Here is a 14,230-nt window from a genome sequence, read left to right on the forward strand (position 1 = left end):
CAGCAATTACAGCTGCAAGTCTCTTGGGGTATGTCTCTATAAGCTTGGCACATCTAGCCACTGGGATTTTTGCCCATTCTTCAAGGCAAAACTGCTGCAGCTCCTTCAAGTTGGATGGGTTCCGCTGGTGTACAGAAATCTTTAAGTCATACCACAGATTGTCAATTGGATTGAGGTCTGGGGTTTGACTAGGCCATTGCAAGACATTTAAATGTTTCCCTTTAAACCACTCGAGTGTTGCTTTAGCAGTATGCTTAGGGTCATTGTCCTGCTGGAAGGTAAACCTCCATCCCAGTCTCAAATCTCTGGACGACTGAAACAGATTTCCCTCAAGAATTTCCTTGTATTTAGCGCCATCCATCATTCCTTCAATTTTGACCAGTTTCCCAGTCCCTGCCGATGACAAACATCCCCACAGCATGATGCTGCCACCACCATGCTTCACTGTGGGGATGGTGTTCTCGGGGTGATGAGAGGTGTTGGGTTTGGACCAGACATAGCATTTTCCTTGATGGCCAAAAAGCTCAATTTTAGTCCCCAACCCTGATCTGTACTTCTCCAGAACTTTGTCCCTGACCTGTTTGGAGAGCTCCTTGGTCTTCATGGTGCCGCTTGCTTGGTGGTGCCCCTTGCTTAGTGGTGTTGCAGACTCTGGGGCCTTTCAGAACAGGTGTATATATACTGAGATCATGTGACAGATCATGTGACAGTTAGATTGCACACAGGTGGACTTTATTTAACTAATTACGTGACTTCTGAAGGTAATTGGTTGCACCAGATCTTATTTAGGGGCTTCATAGCAAAGGGGGTGAATACATAAGCATGCACCACTTTTCCATTATTTATTTATTTATTTACTTAAACAAGTAATTGTTTTTCATTTCACTTCACCAATTTGGACTATTTTGTGTATGTCCATTACATGAAATCCAAATAAAAATCTATTTAAATTACAGGTTGTAATGCAACAAAATAGGAAAAACGCCAAGAGAGATGAATACTTTTGCAAGGCACTGTAAATGGCCACTCCACTGGATAGAAACTCCGATACACATAGGGAGCAATACTGTGTGTATCGGGTTCCAGATATCAACACACCGATCAGATAGCCAGTGACTCTCTATTTGACTAACTAGTATTAGGCTAAGGCTAGCAATGTCCAACTCCAACCTGTGCCATATCGGTTAGCCTCATATTCACAGACAGATGCGGTGTAGAGTGAAGTTGCTGATAGAGACTTGGTTCAGTTTTGCCTTTCACCCACTCATGATTAAGGTTAGGAATGGGAAGCTGATTCTAGATCTTTACCTAGGTGAACTTCACCCCAGATTGACAAGTGCAACAGAGAGGAAAAGGAAGCCCAGGGAAATAAAAACACAAAGATACGTCAACGCACGAGAGAGAGAGCATACATACAACGCTCAGCCGGTTGAAATCGTTCCGCACACGCCTGCTCTTATCCCTGTTCTTCCTTCGGAACGTGATCTTACTCCTGAAACTCATCCTGATTCAAACAGGAGACTACTACACACGGATACCGATGACACGGACACCACTGACACGGGTAGAGACGGGGACACGGACAGGACATGTGTTCCAGCAGGCAGAAGCAGAAGGTCCATTGAAGGGTGTGTGAGACCTGTCGGAGCGGGTGGTGCCCAAGGAGGAAGTAGATGCTTGATGTCACACGGTGACAGAGGAGGTGCAGCAAGGGGAAACTGAAAACAAAAAAATCCAACCACCAAATGTGTCTCTCTTCCGTTTCTCTCTATCTCTGTTCTTACTCTCACCACATTTTTGGGTTGGATTCCCGCTGGGGCCGCCCATGTGAAAATGTACGCAAGCACTACTATAAGTCACTTTGGATAAAAACATCTTGATAAATGGCATTGATTAAATCCTCATTATTATTATACTGTATTAGATACAGTAGCCATAGTAACATTACTGGGTAATACTTAGTAGTGGAAGTACAGCTCTGTAACACTGACACTACAGTACGTAGACACATTGGTCTAGACTAGACTGACAACATCTCCCCACTACGTCACACAACTGAATTCTTACAAACTGCCATTCTGACACTCTCAGTTATGATCTTGTCTCCTTGGTTGTAATCAATGCCACACCCTCTCACTCTCTTTCTTTTCACAAACACGCATGCACACTCACAGGCAAGACCTATATGTGTGTGTCCGATGTGTGTGAACTACAACTTCCTTTATTCGCCAGAGAAGGGGTGCATTTATAAACCAAGACCAATAAGTGCGTGCGAGGACACGCATTTACATTTGAGTTATTTAGCAGACGCTCTTATCCAGAGTGACTTACAGGAGTTAAGTGCCTTGCTCAAGGGCACATCAACATCATTTTCACCTAGTCAGCTCAGAGATTCAAACCAGCAACCATTCGGTTTCTGGCCCAACGCTTTAAACCTCCAGGCTACCTGCCCCCCATATATACATACAGTTCCTTCAGAAAGTACTCGATTTATTCAAAATGTTTTGTTTTACATCCTGAATTAAAAATGGGTAAGTCTTTGTTGTTGATCATTGCTAGACAACCATTTCCAAGTCTTGCCATAGATTTTCAAGCAGATTTAAGTCAAAACTGTAACTCAGCCACTCAGGACATTCACTGCCTTCTTGGCAAGCAACTCCAGCGTAGATTTGGCCTTTCACCCTACTGAAAGGTGAATTAATCTCCCAGTGTCTGGTGGAAAGCAGACTGAATCAGGTTTTCCTCTTGGATTTTACCTGTGCTTAGCACCATTCCATTTTTTTTATGCTTAACGATGACAAGCATACCCATAACAAGATGCAGCCACCACTGTGGTTGAAAATATGGGGAGTGGTACTCAGTAATGTGACTCAAACGTAACACTTTGTATTCAGGACAAAAAGTGAATTACGTTGGCACATTTTTTGCAGTATTACTTTAGTGCCTTGTTGCAAAAGAGGAAGCATGCTTTGGAATATTTTTTATTCTATACAGGCTTCCTTCTTTTCACTCTGTCGTTTAGGTTAGTATTGTGGAGTAACTACAATGTTGTTGACCCATCCTCATATTTATCCTATCACTGCCATTAAACTCTAGTTGTTTTAAAGTCACCATTGGCCTCATGGTGAAATGCCTGAGCGGCTTCCTTTCCTCGTCGGCAACTGAGTTAGGACGGACACCTGTATCTTTGTGGTGACTGGGTGTATTGATACACCATCCAAAGTGTAATTAATAACATCACCATGCTGAAAGGGATATTGAATGTTTGCTTTTTTTATTTTTTACCTATCTACCAATAGGTGTCCTTCTTTGCTAGGCATTTCATTGCAGAACTGAGAGCTGTCAGCTGCCAACCAGTTTGAAGAACTGACCCTGTTGCGTCACAGCCTGTGTCCCACACCCTACATAGCGCACTACTGTACTTTTGACCAGGGCTCGTTGGGCTCTGTCAAAAGTAGTGCACTACAGAGGGAATAGGGTGCCATTTGGAGGCAACCTGAGTCTGAGTGCTGTTAGCCTGATTACATAAGCTACTGTAAGATCGTTTTATGTTATTGATCATTTAAAAAGAGGAGAAAATGCTATCGATTTTTACTCTCTCCATCCATTGGTGGTCAATACAACACCAGGGAAAAGCACCAAAAATACACCACCATGGGACAAGAGTTTAAAGCTGTAATGCAGCATGACTTTGACACAAACCAACACATGAGAAGAATGATACAGATAGGGGTTACAGGAAGAGTCAGACACTGAATGGGAGAGAGGAGATGAGGGTTACATCCAAAATGGCACCCTATTCAATACATAGTGCATTACTTTTGATGAGGGCCCATAGGACTCTAGACAAAAGTAGTGCACTATATAGGAACAATAGGGTGCCATTTGGGAGACACATACCCAGCTCAATAATTCTCCAGGCATATGTTAGTGTAACCGATGTGAAATGGCTAGCTAGTTAGCGGTGGTGCGCGCTAATAGCGTTTCAATCGGTGACGTCACTCGCTCTGAGACCTTGAAGTAGTTGTTCCCCTTGCTCTGCAAGGGCCGCGGCTTTTGTGGAGAGATGGGTAACGATGCTTCGATGGTGGCTGTTGTCGATGTGTTGCAGAGGGTCCCTGGTTCAAGCCCAGGTTGGGGCGAGGAGAGAGACGGAAGCTATACTGTTACATTGGTGCCATGACCCGGATCACTGGTTGCTGCGGAAAAGGAGGAGGTCAAAAGGGGGGCTCACAGTATAGCTTCCGTCCCTCTCCTCGCCCCTACCTGGGCTCGAACCAGGTAGCCCTTAACTATCAATTCAGGTCAAGAATAAAAACTTTACTAAATAAACTAAAGTAAAAAATTAAATACAAAAAGTAACACAATAATATAACAATACCGAGGCGATATACAGGGGGTACCGGTACCGAATCAATGTGGGGGGGGGGGGGGGGGGGGGGGGGGTACAGGTTTGTCGAGGTAATCTATACATGTAGGCAGGGGTAAAGTGACTATGCATAGATAAGCAGCAAGTTGCAGCAGTGTAAAAACAAAGGGGGGGTGTCAATGTAAGTAGTCCGGGTGGCCATTTGATTAATTGTTCAGCAGTCTTATGGCTTGGGGGTAGAAGCTGTTAAAGAGCCTTTTGGACCTAGACTTGGCACCCCGGTACCGCTTGCCGTACAGTAGCAGGGAGAACGGTCTATGACTTGGGTGACTGGAGTCTTTGACAATTTTTTGGGCCTTCCTCTGACTATATAGGTCCTGGATGTCAGGAAGCTTGGCCCCAGTGATGTACTGGGCCGTATGCACTACCCTCTGTAGCGCCTTACGGTTGGATGCTGAGCAGTTGCCATTCCAGGTGGTGATGCAACCGGTCAGGATGCTCTCGATGGTGCAGCTGTAATTAGTACCACAAAGATGGCTGGAGGTCCACACATCAGGGAATGTTTTACTTGATTAGGAATACATGTTGTTTTAAAACTCTTTCATAGATAATAATAAAAATATAGATAATAGAAAATACATCTTTGTGGTAGTAAATCAAAGCAAAAATTGTAATTACATTTCAATGTCAATGGTGTAACAGCTAATTGCAGGTCCATTCTATGGATTCTATTTCTATGATTTAATTGACGCCTACCCTGTGTTCAAGAGTATGCTGTGTCTCAACCAATGGCTGGCACAACACAAACACCTCAGATTATGTAAACTAGGATCTAAGCTACAACATATGTGAAGAAAAAGAAAATCAGTTTACAGATGTTTTGATAATTGATGTTAAAGGTGTCTCACACTCCATATGTTATGTACCTCTATCTTCTCTCTAGCTAGCCCCCTCCTCTCCTGCTCTTAGCAACAGTTAGACCACAAACCACTTTTCTCTGGCAGATCAGGGAAACAGTGTCACACACACGCACGCACGCACGCACGCACGCACGCACGCGCACACACACACACACACACACACACACACACACACACACACACACACACAATGTGAGATTAATGATTGACACCTCTAAACTTCCAGTCAGTGATTTGCCACCAATGCTCCTTATAGAACACATCACTGCACTCTATACTCCTCTGTAAACTGGTCATCTCTGTATACCTGACGCAAGACCCACTGGTTGATGCTTATTTATAAAACCCTCTTAGGCCTTCCTTCCCCCTATCTGAGATACTGTACCTACTGCTGCCCTCATCCTCCACATACAACACCCGTTCTGCCAGTAACATTCTGTTAAAGGTCCCCAAAGCACACACATCTCTGGGTCACTCCTCTTTTCAGTTCGCTGCAGCTAGCGACTGGACGAGCTGCAAAAAAGGTCTCTCTTAATTCAAAGACTCAATCATGGACACTCTTACTGACAGTTGTGGCTGCTTTGCTTGATGTATTGTTGTCTCTACCTTCTTGCCCTTTGTGCTGTTGTCTGTGCCCAATAATGTTCGTACCATGTTTTGTGCTGCTACCATGTTGTGCTGCTGCCATGTTGTGTTGCTACCATGCTGTGTTGTCATGTATTGCTGCTATGCATGCTGTGTTGTTGACTGAAGTCTCTCTTTATGTAGTGTCTCTCTTGTCGTGATGTGTGTTTTGTCCTACATTTTTATTTTTAACCCCAGTCCCTGTCCCCACAGGAGGCCTTTTGCCTTTTGGTAGGCTGTCATTGTAAATAAGAATTTGTTCTTAACGGACTTACCTAGATAAATAGAGGTTAAATAAAAAAATACAGAAATCAGTCACTTCAAATTAATTCATTAGGTCCTAATCTATGGATTTGACGTGACTGGGAATAAGGATATGCATTTGTTGGTCACAGATACCTTTAAAGTGGATAGTGGATCAGAAAACCAGTCAGTATCTGGTGTGCCCACCATTTGCCTCATGCAGCGCAGCACACCTCCTTCGCATTGAGTTGACCAGGCTGTTGATTGTGGCCTGTGGAATGTTGTCCCAATCCTCTTCAAAGGCTGTGCGAAGTTGCTTGATATTTGCAGGAGCTGGAACACTCTGCGTACATGTCGATCCAGAGCATCCCAAACATGCTCCATGGTTGACATGTCTGCTGAGTATGTAGGCCATGGAAGAACTGTCCCATTTTCAGCATCCAGGAATTGTGTACAGATCCTTGCATTATCATGCTGAAACATCAAGTGATGGGACAATGGGCCTCAGGATCTCGTCACAGTATCTCTGTGCATTCAAAATGTCATCGATAAAATGTAATTGTGTTCGTTGTTCATAACTTATTCCTGCCCATACCATAACCCCACCGCCACCATGGGGCACTTTGTTCACAACGTTGACATCAGCAAACTGCTCGCCCACACGAGGCCATATATGCTGTCTGCCAGGTACAGTTGAAACCGGGATTCATCCATGACGAGCACACTTCTCCAGCGTGCCAGTGGCCATCAAAGGTAGGCATTTGCCCACTGAAGTCGGTTACGACGCCGAAACTGCAGTCAGGTCAAGACCCTAGTGAGGACGACGAGCACATAGATGAGCTTCGCTGAGACGGTTTCGGACAGTTTGTGCTGAAATGATTAGGTTGTGCAAACCCACAGTTTCATCAGCTGTCCGAGTGGCTGGTCTCAGACGATCCCGCAGGTGAAGATGCCTGATGTGGAGGTCCTGGGCTGCCGTGGTTACAAGTGGTCTGCGGTTGTGAGGCCGATTGGAACGTGGTCTGCCAAATTCTCTGAAATTACGTTGTAGGCGGCTAATGGTAGCGAAATTAACATCAAATTCTCTGGCAACAGCTCTGGTGGACAATTGTACGCTCCCTCAAAACAGGAGACATCTGTGGTATTTGGTTGTGTGACAAAACTGCACATTTTAGAGTGGGCTTTTATTGTCCCCAGCACAAGGTGCACCTGTGTAATGATCATGCTGTTTAATCAGCGTCTTGATATGCCACACCTGTTAGGTGGATGGATTATCTTGGCAAAGGAGAAATGCTCACTAACAGGGATGTAAACAAATTTGTGCACAAAAGTTGAGAGAAATAAGCTTTTTGTGCATATGGAACATCTGGGATCTTTTATTTCAGCTCATGAAACATGGGACCAACACTTTACAAGTTGCTTTTATATTTTTGTTCAGTGTATTTCGAGTTCCATAATTGCTCAATATTTAGAAAATCTCAGTCAGTGTGTATCAACAGGCTCTGTTACATACCGACCCATTAAGTCCTTTAACGAGCTGCTAAAACACCTGCAGCCCATCAAACATCCACCCCCCCCCCCCCCCATTCCGCTCCAGCTGTCTGGGCTGCTTCCATCCCTCCATCTCCCCCTCCTTCTCCAGCCTCACTCACTTACACATCCCACCCAACAGCCCCATTCTCCCTCTTTTCTCCCGTTCTTTTCTCCCAGCCCTGTGCTGATTCTCAGTAAACTGCAGCTGTGCAGGATCAAAATAGAACGAGCGCAGCGCCTTAGAATTAGCAGCAACTGCTAATCAAACAGGGGCGTGAACGAGAGAGGGAGAGAGAAAATGTAAGAGAAAGACAGAGAGAGAGAGAGAAAATAGAATGAGGGAGGGAGAGAGAGAAAATAGAGAGAAAGAGAGGGGATGCGAGAAAACACATGACAGAAGGAAATTGATGAAAAGGAGAGCTGACAAGGAAGGTCCAAGACTATATAATATCTCAGAGTTTGACCACCAGTAGAAGCTGGTGAATGTCTATCTCAATTACAATCTTTGTTTACATCCAAAATGGCACCCTATTCCTTTATTGTGGACTACTTTTGACCAGGACCCATAGGGCCCTGGTCGAAAGTAGTGCACAGTACTATGTAGGAAGTAGGTTGCTGTTTGGGAGGCAGTAATAGTCTGCTGTGTAATGGGAGCCAGAGTGTGTATGTTTCCTAGTGCTGAGACAGCACAGGACAGGGTCCAGGATCAGACTGCAGCTATCGCCATCTGGATCACATCTACTGCAGAGAGCGAGAGAGGGCGAAAGAGAGGGGGGAGAGAGGGTGGGGAGAGAGAAAGAGAGAGGGGGAGATATGGGGGAGGGGGGAGATCGAGGGACAGAGAGAATGAGAAGGGGGAGATGTGGATGGAGAGGGTGGAAGAGAGTAAAGAGAGGGCTGGAGAGTAAAAAAAGTGAGAATATCATACTCTATGAACAGGGGAAGGAGGCAGATAAAAAATATATATATATTATTGTCACATAAACCAGATAGGTGCTGTGAAATGTGTTGTTTTACAGGTTCAGCCATAGTAGTAAGGTTTCCCTGGAGAAAGTTAGGGTTAAGTGCTTTGCTCAAGGGTACATCAACAGATTCTTTACCTTGTCGGCTTGGGTGTTCAAACCAGCAACCTTTTGGTTACTGGCCCAACACTCTAACCGCTACGTTACCTGCCGAGAGAGGGAGGAGATAGAGAAGCAGAGATGAGGGAGAGGAATGGCAGGAACTGCAGTATACTGAACAAAAATATAAACATAACAAGCAACCATTTCAACAATTTTACTGAGTTCCAGTTCATATAAGGAAATCTGTCAATTTAAATAAATTAATTTTGCCGTAATCTATGAATTTCACAAGACTGGGCAGGAGCGCAGCCATGGGTGGGCCTCGGAGAGCCCACCGCCTAGGGAGCCAGGCCCACCCACTGGGGAACCAGAACCAGCCAATCAGAATTCGTTTTTCCCCCACACAAGGGCTTTATTACAGACATAAATACTCCTCAGTTTTATTAGCTGTCTGGGTGGCTGGTCTCAGACGATCCCGCAGGTGAAACGGCCGGATGTGGAGGTCCTGGGCCGGCATGGTTACACGTGGTCTGCGGATGTGAGGCCGGTTGGACGTACTGACAAATTACATTGGAAGTGACTTATGGTAGAGAAATGAACATTAAATTATTTGGCAACAGCTCTGGTGCACATTCCTGCAGTCAGCATGTCAATTGCACTCTCTCACAAAACATGAGACATCTGTGGCATTGTGTTGTGTGACAAAACTGCACATTTTAGAGTGAACTTTTAGTGTCCCTAGCACAAGGTGCATCTGTGTAATGATCATGCTCGTCACACACCAGTCAGGTGGATGGATTATCATGGCAAAGGATAAATGCTCACTAACAGGGATGTAAACAAATTTGTGCATATTGTTTTAGAGAAATAAGCTTTATGTGTTTATGGAAAATGTCTGGGATCTTTTATTTCAGCTCATGAAACACACTTTACATGTTGCTTTTATATTTTTGTTCAATATACAGTTGAAGTCGGAAGTTCACATACACTTAGGTTGGAATCATTAAAACTCATTTTTCCACCACTCCACAAATTTCTTGTTAACAAACATAGTTTTGGCAAGTCGGTTAGGACATCTACTTTGTGCATGACACAAGTCAATTTTCCAACAATTGTTTACAGACAGATTATTTCACTTATAGTTCACTGTATCACAATTCCAGTGGGTCAGAAGTTTACATACGCTAAGTTGACTGTGCCTTTATACAGCTTGGAAAATTCCAGAAAATGATGTCATGGCTTTAGAAGCTTCTTATAGGCTAATTGACATCATTTGAGTCAATTGGAGGTGCACCTGAGGATGTATTTCAAGGTCTACCTTCAAACTCAGTGCCTCTTTGCTTGACATCATGGGAAAATCAAAAGAAATCAGCCAATACCTCAGAAAATAAATTGTGCAGGTCTGGTGGAGGTCTGGTTCATCCTTGGGAACAATTTCCAAACACCTGAAGGTACCATGTTCATCTGTGCAAACAATAGTATGCAATTATAAACACCATGGGACCACGCAGCCATCATACCCCTCAGGAAGGAGACGCGTTCTTTGGTGCGAAAAGTGCAACTCAATCCCAGAACAACAGTAAAGGACCTTGTGAAGATGCTGGAGGAAACAGGTACAAAAGTATCTATATCCACAGCAAATCGAGTCCTATATCGACATAACCTGAAAGGCCGCTCAGCAAGGAAGAAGCCACTGCTCCAAAACCGGCATAAAAAAAGCCAGACTACGGTTTGCAACTGCACATGGGGACAAAGATCGTACTTTTTGGAGAAATGTCCTCTGGTCTGATGAAACAAAAATAGAGGTCTTTGGCCATAATGACCATCGTTATGTTTGGAAGAAAAAACGGGGATGCTTGCAAGCCGAAGAACACCATCCCAACAGTGAATCACGGGGGTGGCAGAATCATGTTGTGGGGGTGCTTTGCTGCAGGAGGGACTGGTGAACTTCACAAATTAGATGGCATCATGAGGTAGGAAAATTATGTGGATATATTGAAGCAACATCTCAAGACATCAGTCAGGAAGTTAAAGCTTGGTCGCAAATGGATCTTCCAAATGGACAATGACCCCAAGCATACTTCCAAAGTTGTGGCAAAATGGCTTAAGGACAACAAAGTCAAGGTATTGGAGTGGCCATCACAAGGCCCTGACCTCAATCCTACAGAACATTTGTGGGCAGAACTGAAAAAGCGTGTGTGAGCAAGGAGGCCTTAAAACCTGACTCAGTTATACCAGCTCTGTCAGGAGGAATGGGCCAAAATTCACCCAACGTATTGTGGGAAGCTTGTGGAAGGCCACCTGAAACATTTGACCCAAGTTAAACAATTTAAAGGCAATGCTACCAAATACTAATTGGCTGTATGTAAACTTCTGACCCACTGGGAATGTGATGAAAGCCGAAAAAAATGGGGGAAAAAGCTGAAATAAATCATTCTCTCTACTATTATTCTGACATTTCACATTCTTAAAATAAAGTGGTGATCCTAACTGACCTAAAACAGGGAATCTTTACTAGGATTAATGTCAGGAATTGTGAAAAACTGAGTTTAAATATATTTGGCTAAGGTGTATGTAAACTTCCCACTTCACCTGTAGCTGCATATTTTCTCTTGACACAAGGGTCAGTGACAGACAGACCAGGGTACATGGAGTGTAACGATTGGCGTCGGGTGATGAGGAAGCGGACCAAAACGCAGCTGGGAGCGAATACATGTTTATTCAACACACTAGAATTAAACATGTACACAAAATCAAGAAAAACCTGCCCATACGTTACGTGCTCAAATAACGAGACAACAACCCACAAACATCGTGGGGGGAAAGGAACTTAAATGTGATTCCCAATCAGACATAACTAGCGACAGCTGTCTGATTGGAAATCACCCCCAGCCCAACATAGAAATAAAACACAAAGAAAGGCTATAACAAAACATAGAAAATAAACCATAGAAATACCACACCCTGACCAAAATAGCAGAGTTCCCCTGGTCAGGGCGTGACATGGAGAGTCAGAGAACAGCCTAATGTCTGGACCTCTGGGGGTAGATCAGCTTTAATATTGCAGATAGATTGTCGCTTCTATCAATGTTAATTGTCTGCATCATTTTCAATCCCCCATATATATTGTTTTGTAAATATATACAGTACCAGTCAAAAGTTTTGTCACACCTACTCATTCAAGGGTTTTTCTTTATTTTTACTATTTTCTACATTGTACATGATTCCAACACATATGGAATCATGTAGTAACCAAAAAAAGTGTTAAACATTAAATATATTTTATATTCTTCAAAGTAGAAAAACAAATGATAGTGTGACTAAGTGCAAGCCAGATGGAATGGCGTATCGCTGCAGAATTCTGTGGTAGCCATGCAGGTTAAGTGTGTCTTGAATTCTAAATAAATCACAGACAGTGTCACCAGCAAAGCAGAATACCAAGAGTGTGCAAAGCTGTCATCAAGGCAAAGGGTGGCTACTTTCAAGATTCTCAAATATACTTTTTTGGTTACTACATTATTTCATAGTTTTGATGTCTTCCCTATTATTCTAACATGTAGAAAATAAGAAACTAAAGAAAGACATTTGAATGAATAGCTGTGTCCAAACTTTTGACTGGTACTGTATATTAAGCGAGCCTACCCGAAGAGTCTCCATAAGAAGTGGGAGAAAAGCCAGCAAAGAAAGAGACCAATAGCAAAATTCAAAAAGCCCCAGTGCCAGAAAAAAACTATTAATCTAAATAGCATCTGAAGGTAGACACTTATGCACGGTTGTGACCCACTTTCTCAACCCAAAATGTTTCCTTGGTGAGAGGACACCATGCCCCTCATTTTTTCATAGCGTGTTATACTGATCTTACAAACTTTCCTGGTACGCAAAATAAAGCTTCAAGATGAACCTTTTACCCTTTAGTCTCATGTACTTTGACCCCTCTGCCTGACTGGCTGTCAGCTCTGGACCCATTGATGAGGAGTCTGGAAAAAAAAGCCTAATCATCGTCCTCTTCCTCAGATTCACCTTCCTCCTCCTCATCTCCATCTCCCATACTGACCACCTGCCCTTTCTCTCTAGTCAGGGCCTCCCCCCTAACAACAGGCAAAGGTTCCTTAGTACCTTTGACCACACCAGCTTCTCCCCTCCCACCTCCTTTCTTCTCCCCTTTTTGCCTCTTCCACTTGACACCCTCCTCCACCGCCCCTAGTCGCTTCCCCTTCCCCACTATACTCTCCTCATCCACTAGCATAACCTGACTAGGCCCTGCCTCATCTACACCAGCATCCATGACATGACTAGGCCCAGCCTCAGCTACACCAGCATCCATGACATGACTAGGCCCTGCCTCATCTACACCAGCATCCATGACATGACTAGACCCAGCCTCAGCTACACCACCATCTATAACATGACTAGACCCAGCCTCAGCTACACCACCATCTATAACATGACTAGACCCAGCCTCAGCTACACCACCATCTATAACATGACTAGACCCAGCCTCAGCTACACCACCATCTATAACATGACTAGACCCAGCCTCAGCTACACCACCATCTATAACATGACTAGACCCAGCCTCAGCTACACCACCATCTCTAGCATGACTAGAACCAACCTCATCTAGCATGACTAGGCCCAGCCTCTGCTACCTGCGTCTCATGGCCCCCTGCACGTTGACCTTGATTTCCCCCACTGGCGCTTGTACCCTCACCTTGTCTATGACCTTTATATGGGCACGCAAAGCTCTTATGCCCCAAATCCCCACACTCAAGCACCGTAGACTATCTGTGCTGGCAAACCCCACATAGAGCCTGTCCCCATGCCTCACCTTAAAATGCACATTTAACTGTTGCTCATTGTTATTCATAAACATGAACACTTGCCTCCGGAACGAAACAACATGCTTAACGGCATCTGCCTGAAATCCTGCCGACAGTACATGTAACTGCTCGCAAACTTACCAAACCGACTCAGCTCTTTCCGGATTTGATCATCTGTAATAAACAGAGGCAGATTCGAAACTACCACCCTAGTCGAAGGAGTCGAAAGAGGAGATATCGGCACCAACACATCCCTTACAAATATTCCAGTAGCGATGAGCCTACCCACCAAATTCACTCTTTTCATGAACACAACCACAGCTTTGTTAATTCTGGATGCGGAACGTATAAATTCAGCTCCTACCTGTTCACCGACCGCGAGCAGAACCTCCTCCACCTTAACTCCATTCTCAGGAACACACCTGAATCCATGCCGTAATGACAGCATCTCCTTCGCCCAAGGCTGCCAAGCCATCGTGCACACCACACCGTTCACACCACACCGTTCACACCACACCGTTCACACCACACCGTTCACACCACACCGTTCACACCACACCGTTCCTCTCTAACTTTGAAAAAAAACAGTGGGTACCGCTAAACTAACTGTGTTAAGTCTCCACCATAGAAAATAAAAATTGAAAGAAAGTAAGGACA

General features: G+C 44.3%; 1 protein-coding gene across 8 annotated transcripts in view; it reads right to left on the reverse strand.

Moving 5' to 3' along the window:
- dock10 (dedicator of cytokinesis 10) overlaps window positions 1–14,230 on the reverse strand; it is a 179,738-nt gene that overhangs the window by 105,405 nt on the left and 60,103 nt on the right. For 2 of the 8 annotated variants that reach the window (XM_029772269.1, XM_029772268.1), the window contains exon 1: window positions 1,417–1,658. The exons of the other annotated variants lie outside the window; for them this stretch is intronic. In XM_029772269.1, the coding sequence (XP_029628129.1) occupies window positions 1,417–1,503 (87 nt within the window). In that variant the 5' untranslated portion in view covers window positions 1,504–1,658. Of the gene's footprint in view, window positions 1–1,416; window positions 1,659–14,230 lie in introns of those variants that run through there. 8 annotated transcript variants of the gene reach the window in all.

This window comes from Salmo trutta, chromosome 13 (genome assembly GCF_901001165.1).
Source record: "Salmo trutta chromosome 13, fSalTru1.1, whole genome shotgun sequence".
Lineage (NCBI taxonomy): Eukaryota > Metazoa > Chordata > Actinopteri > Salmoniformes > Salmonidae > Salmo > Salmo trutta.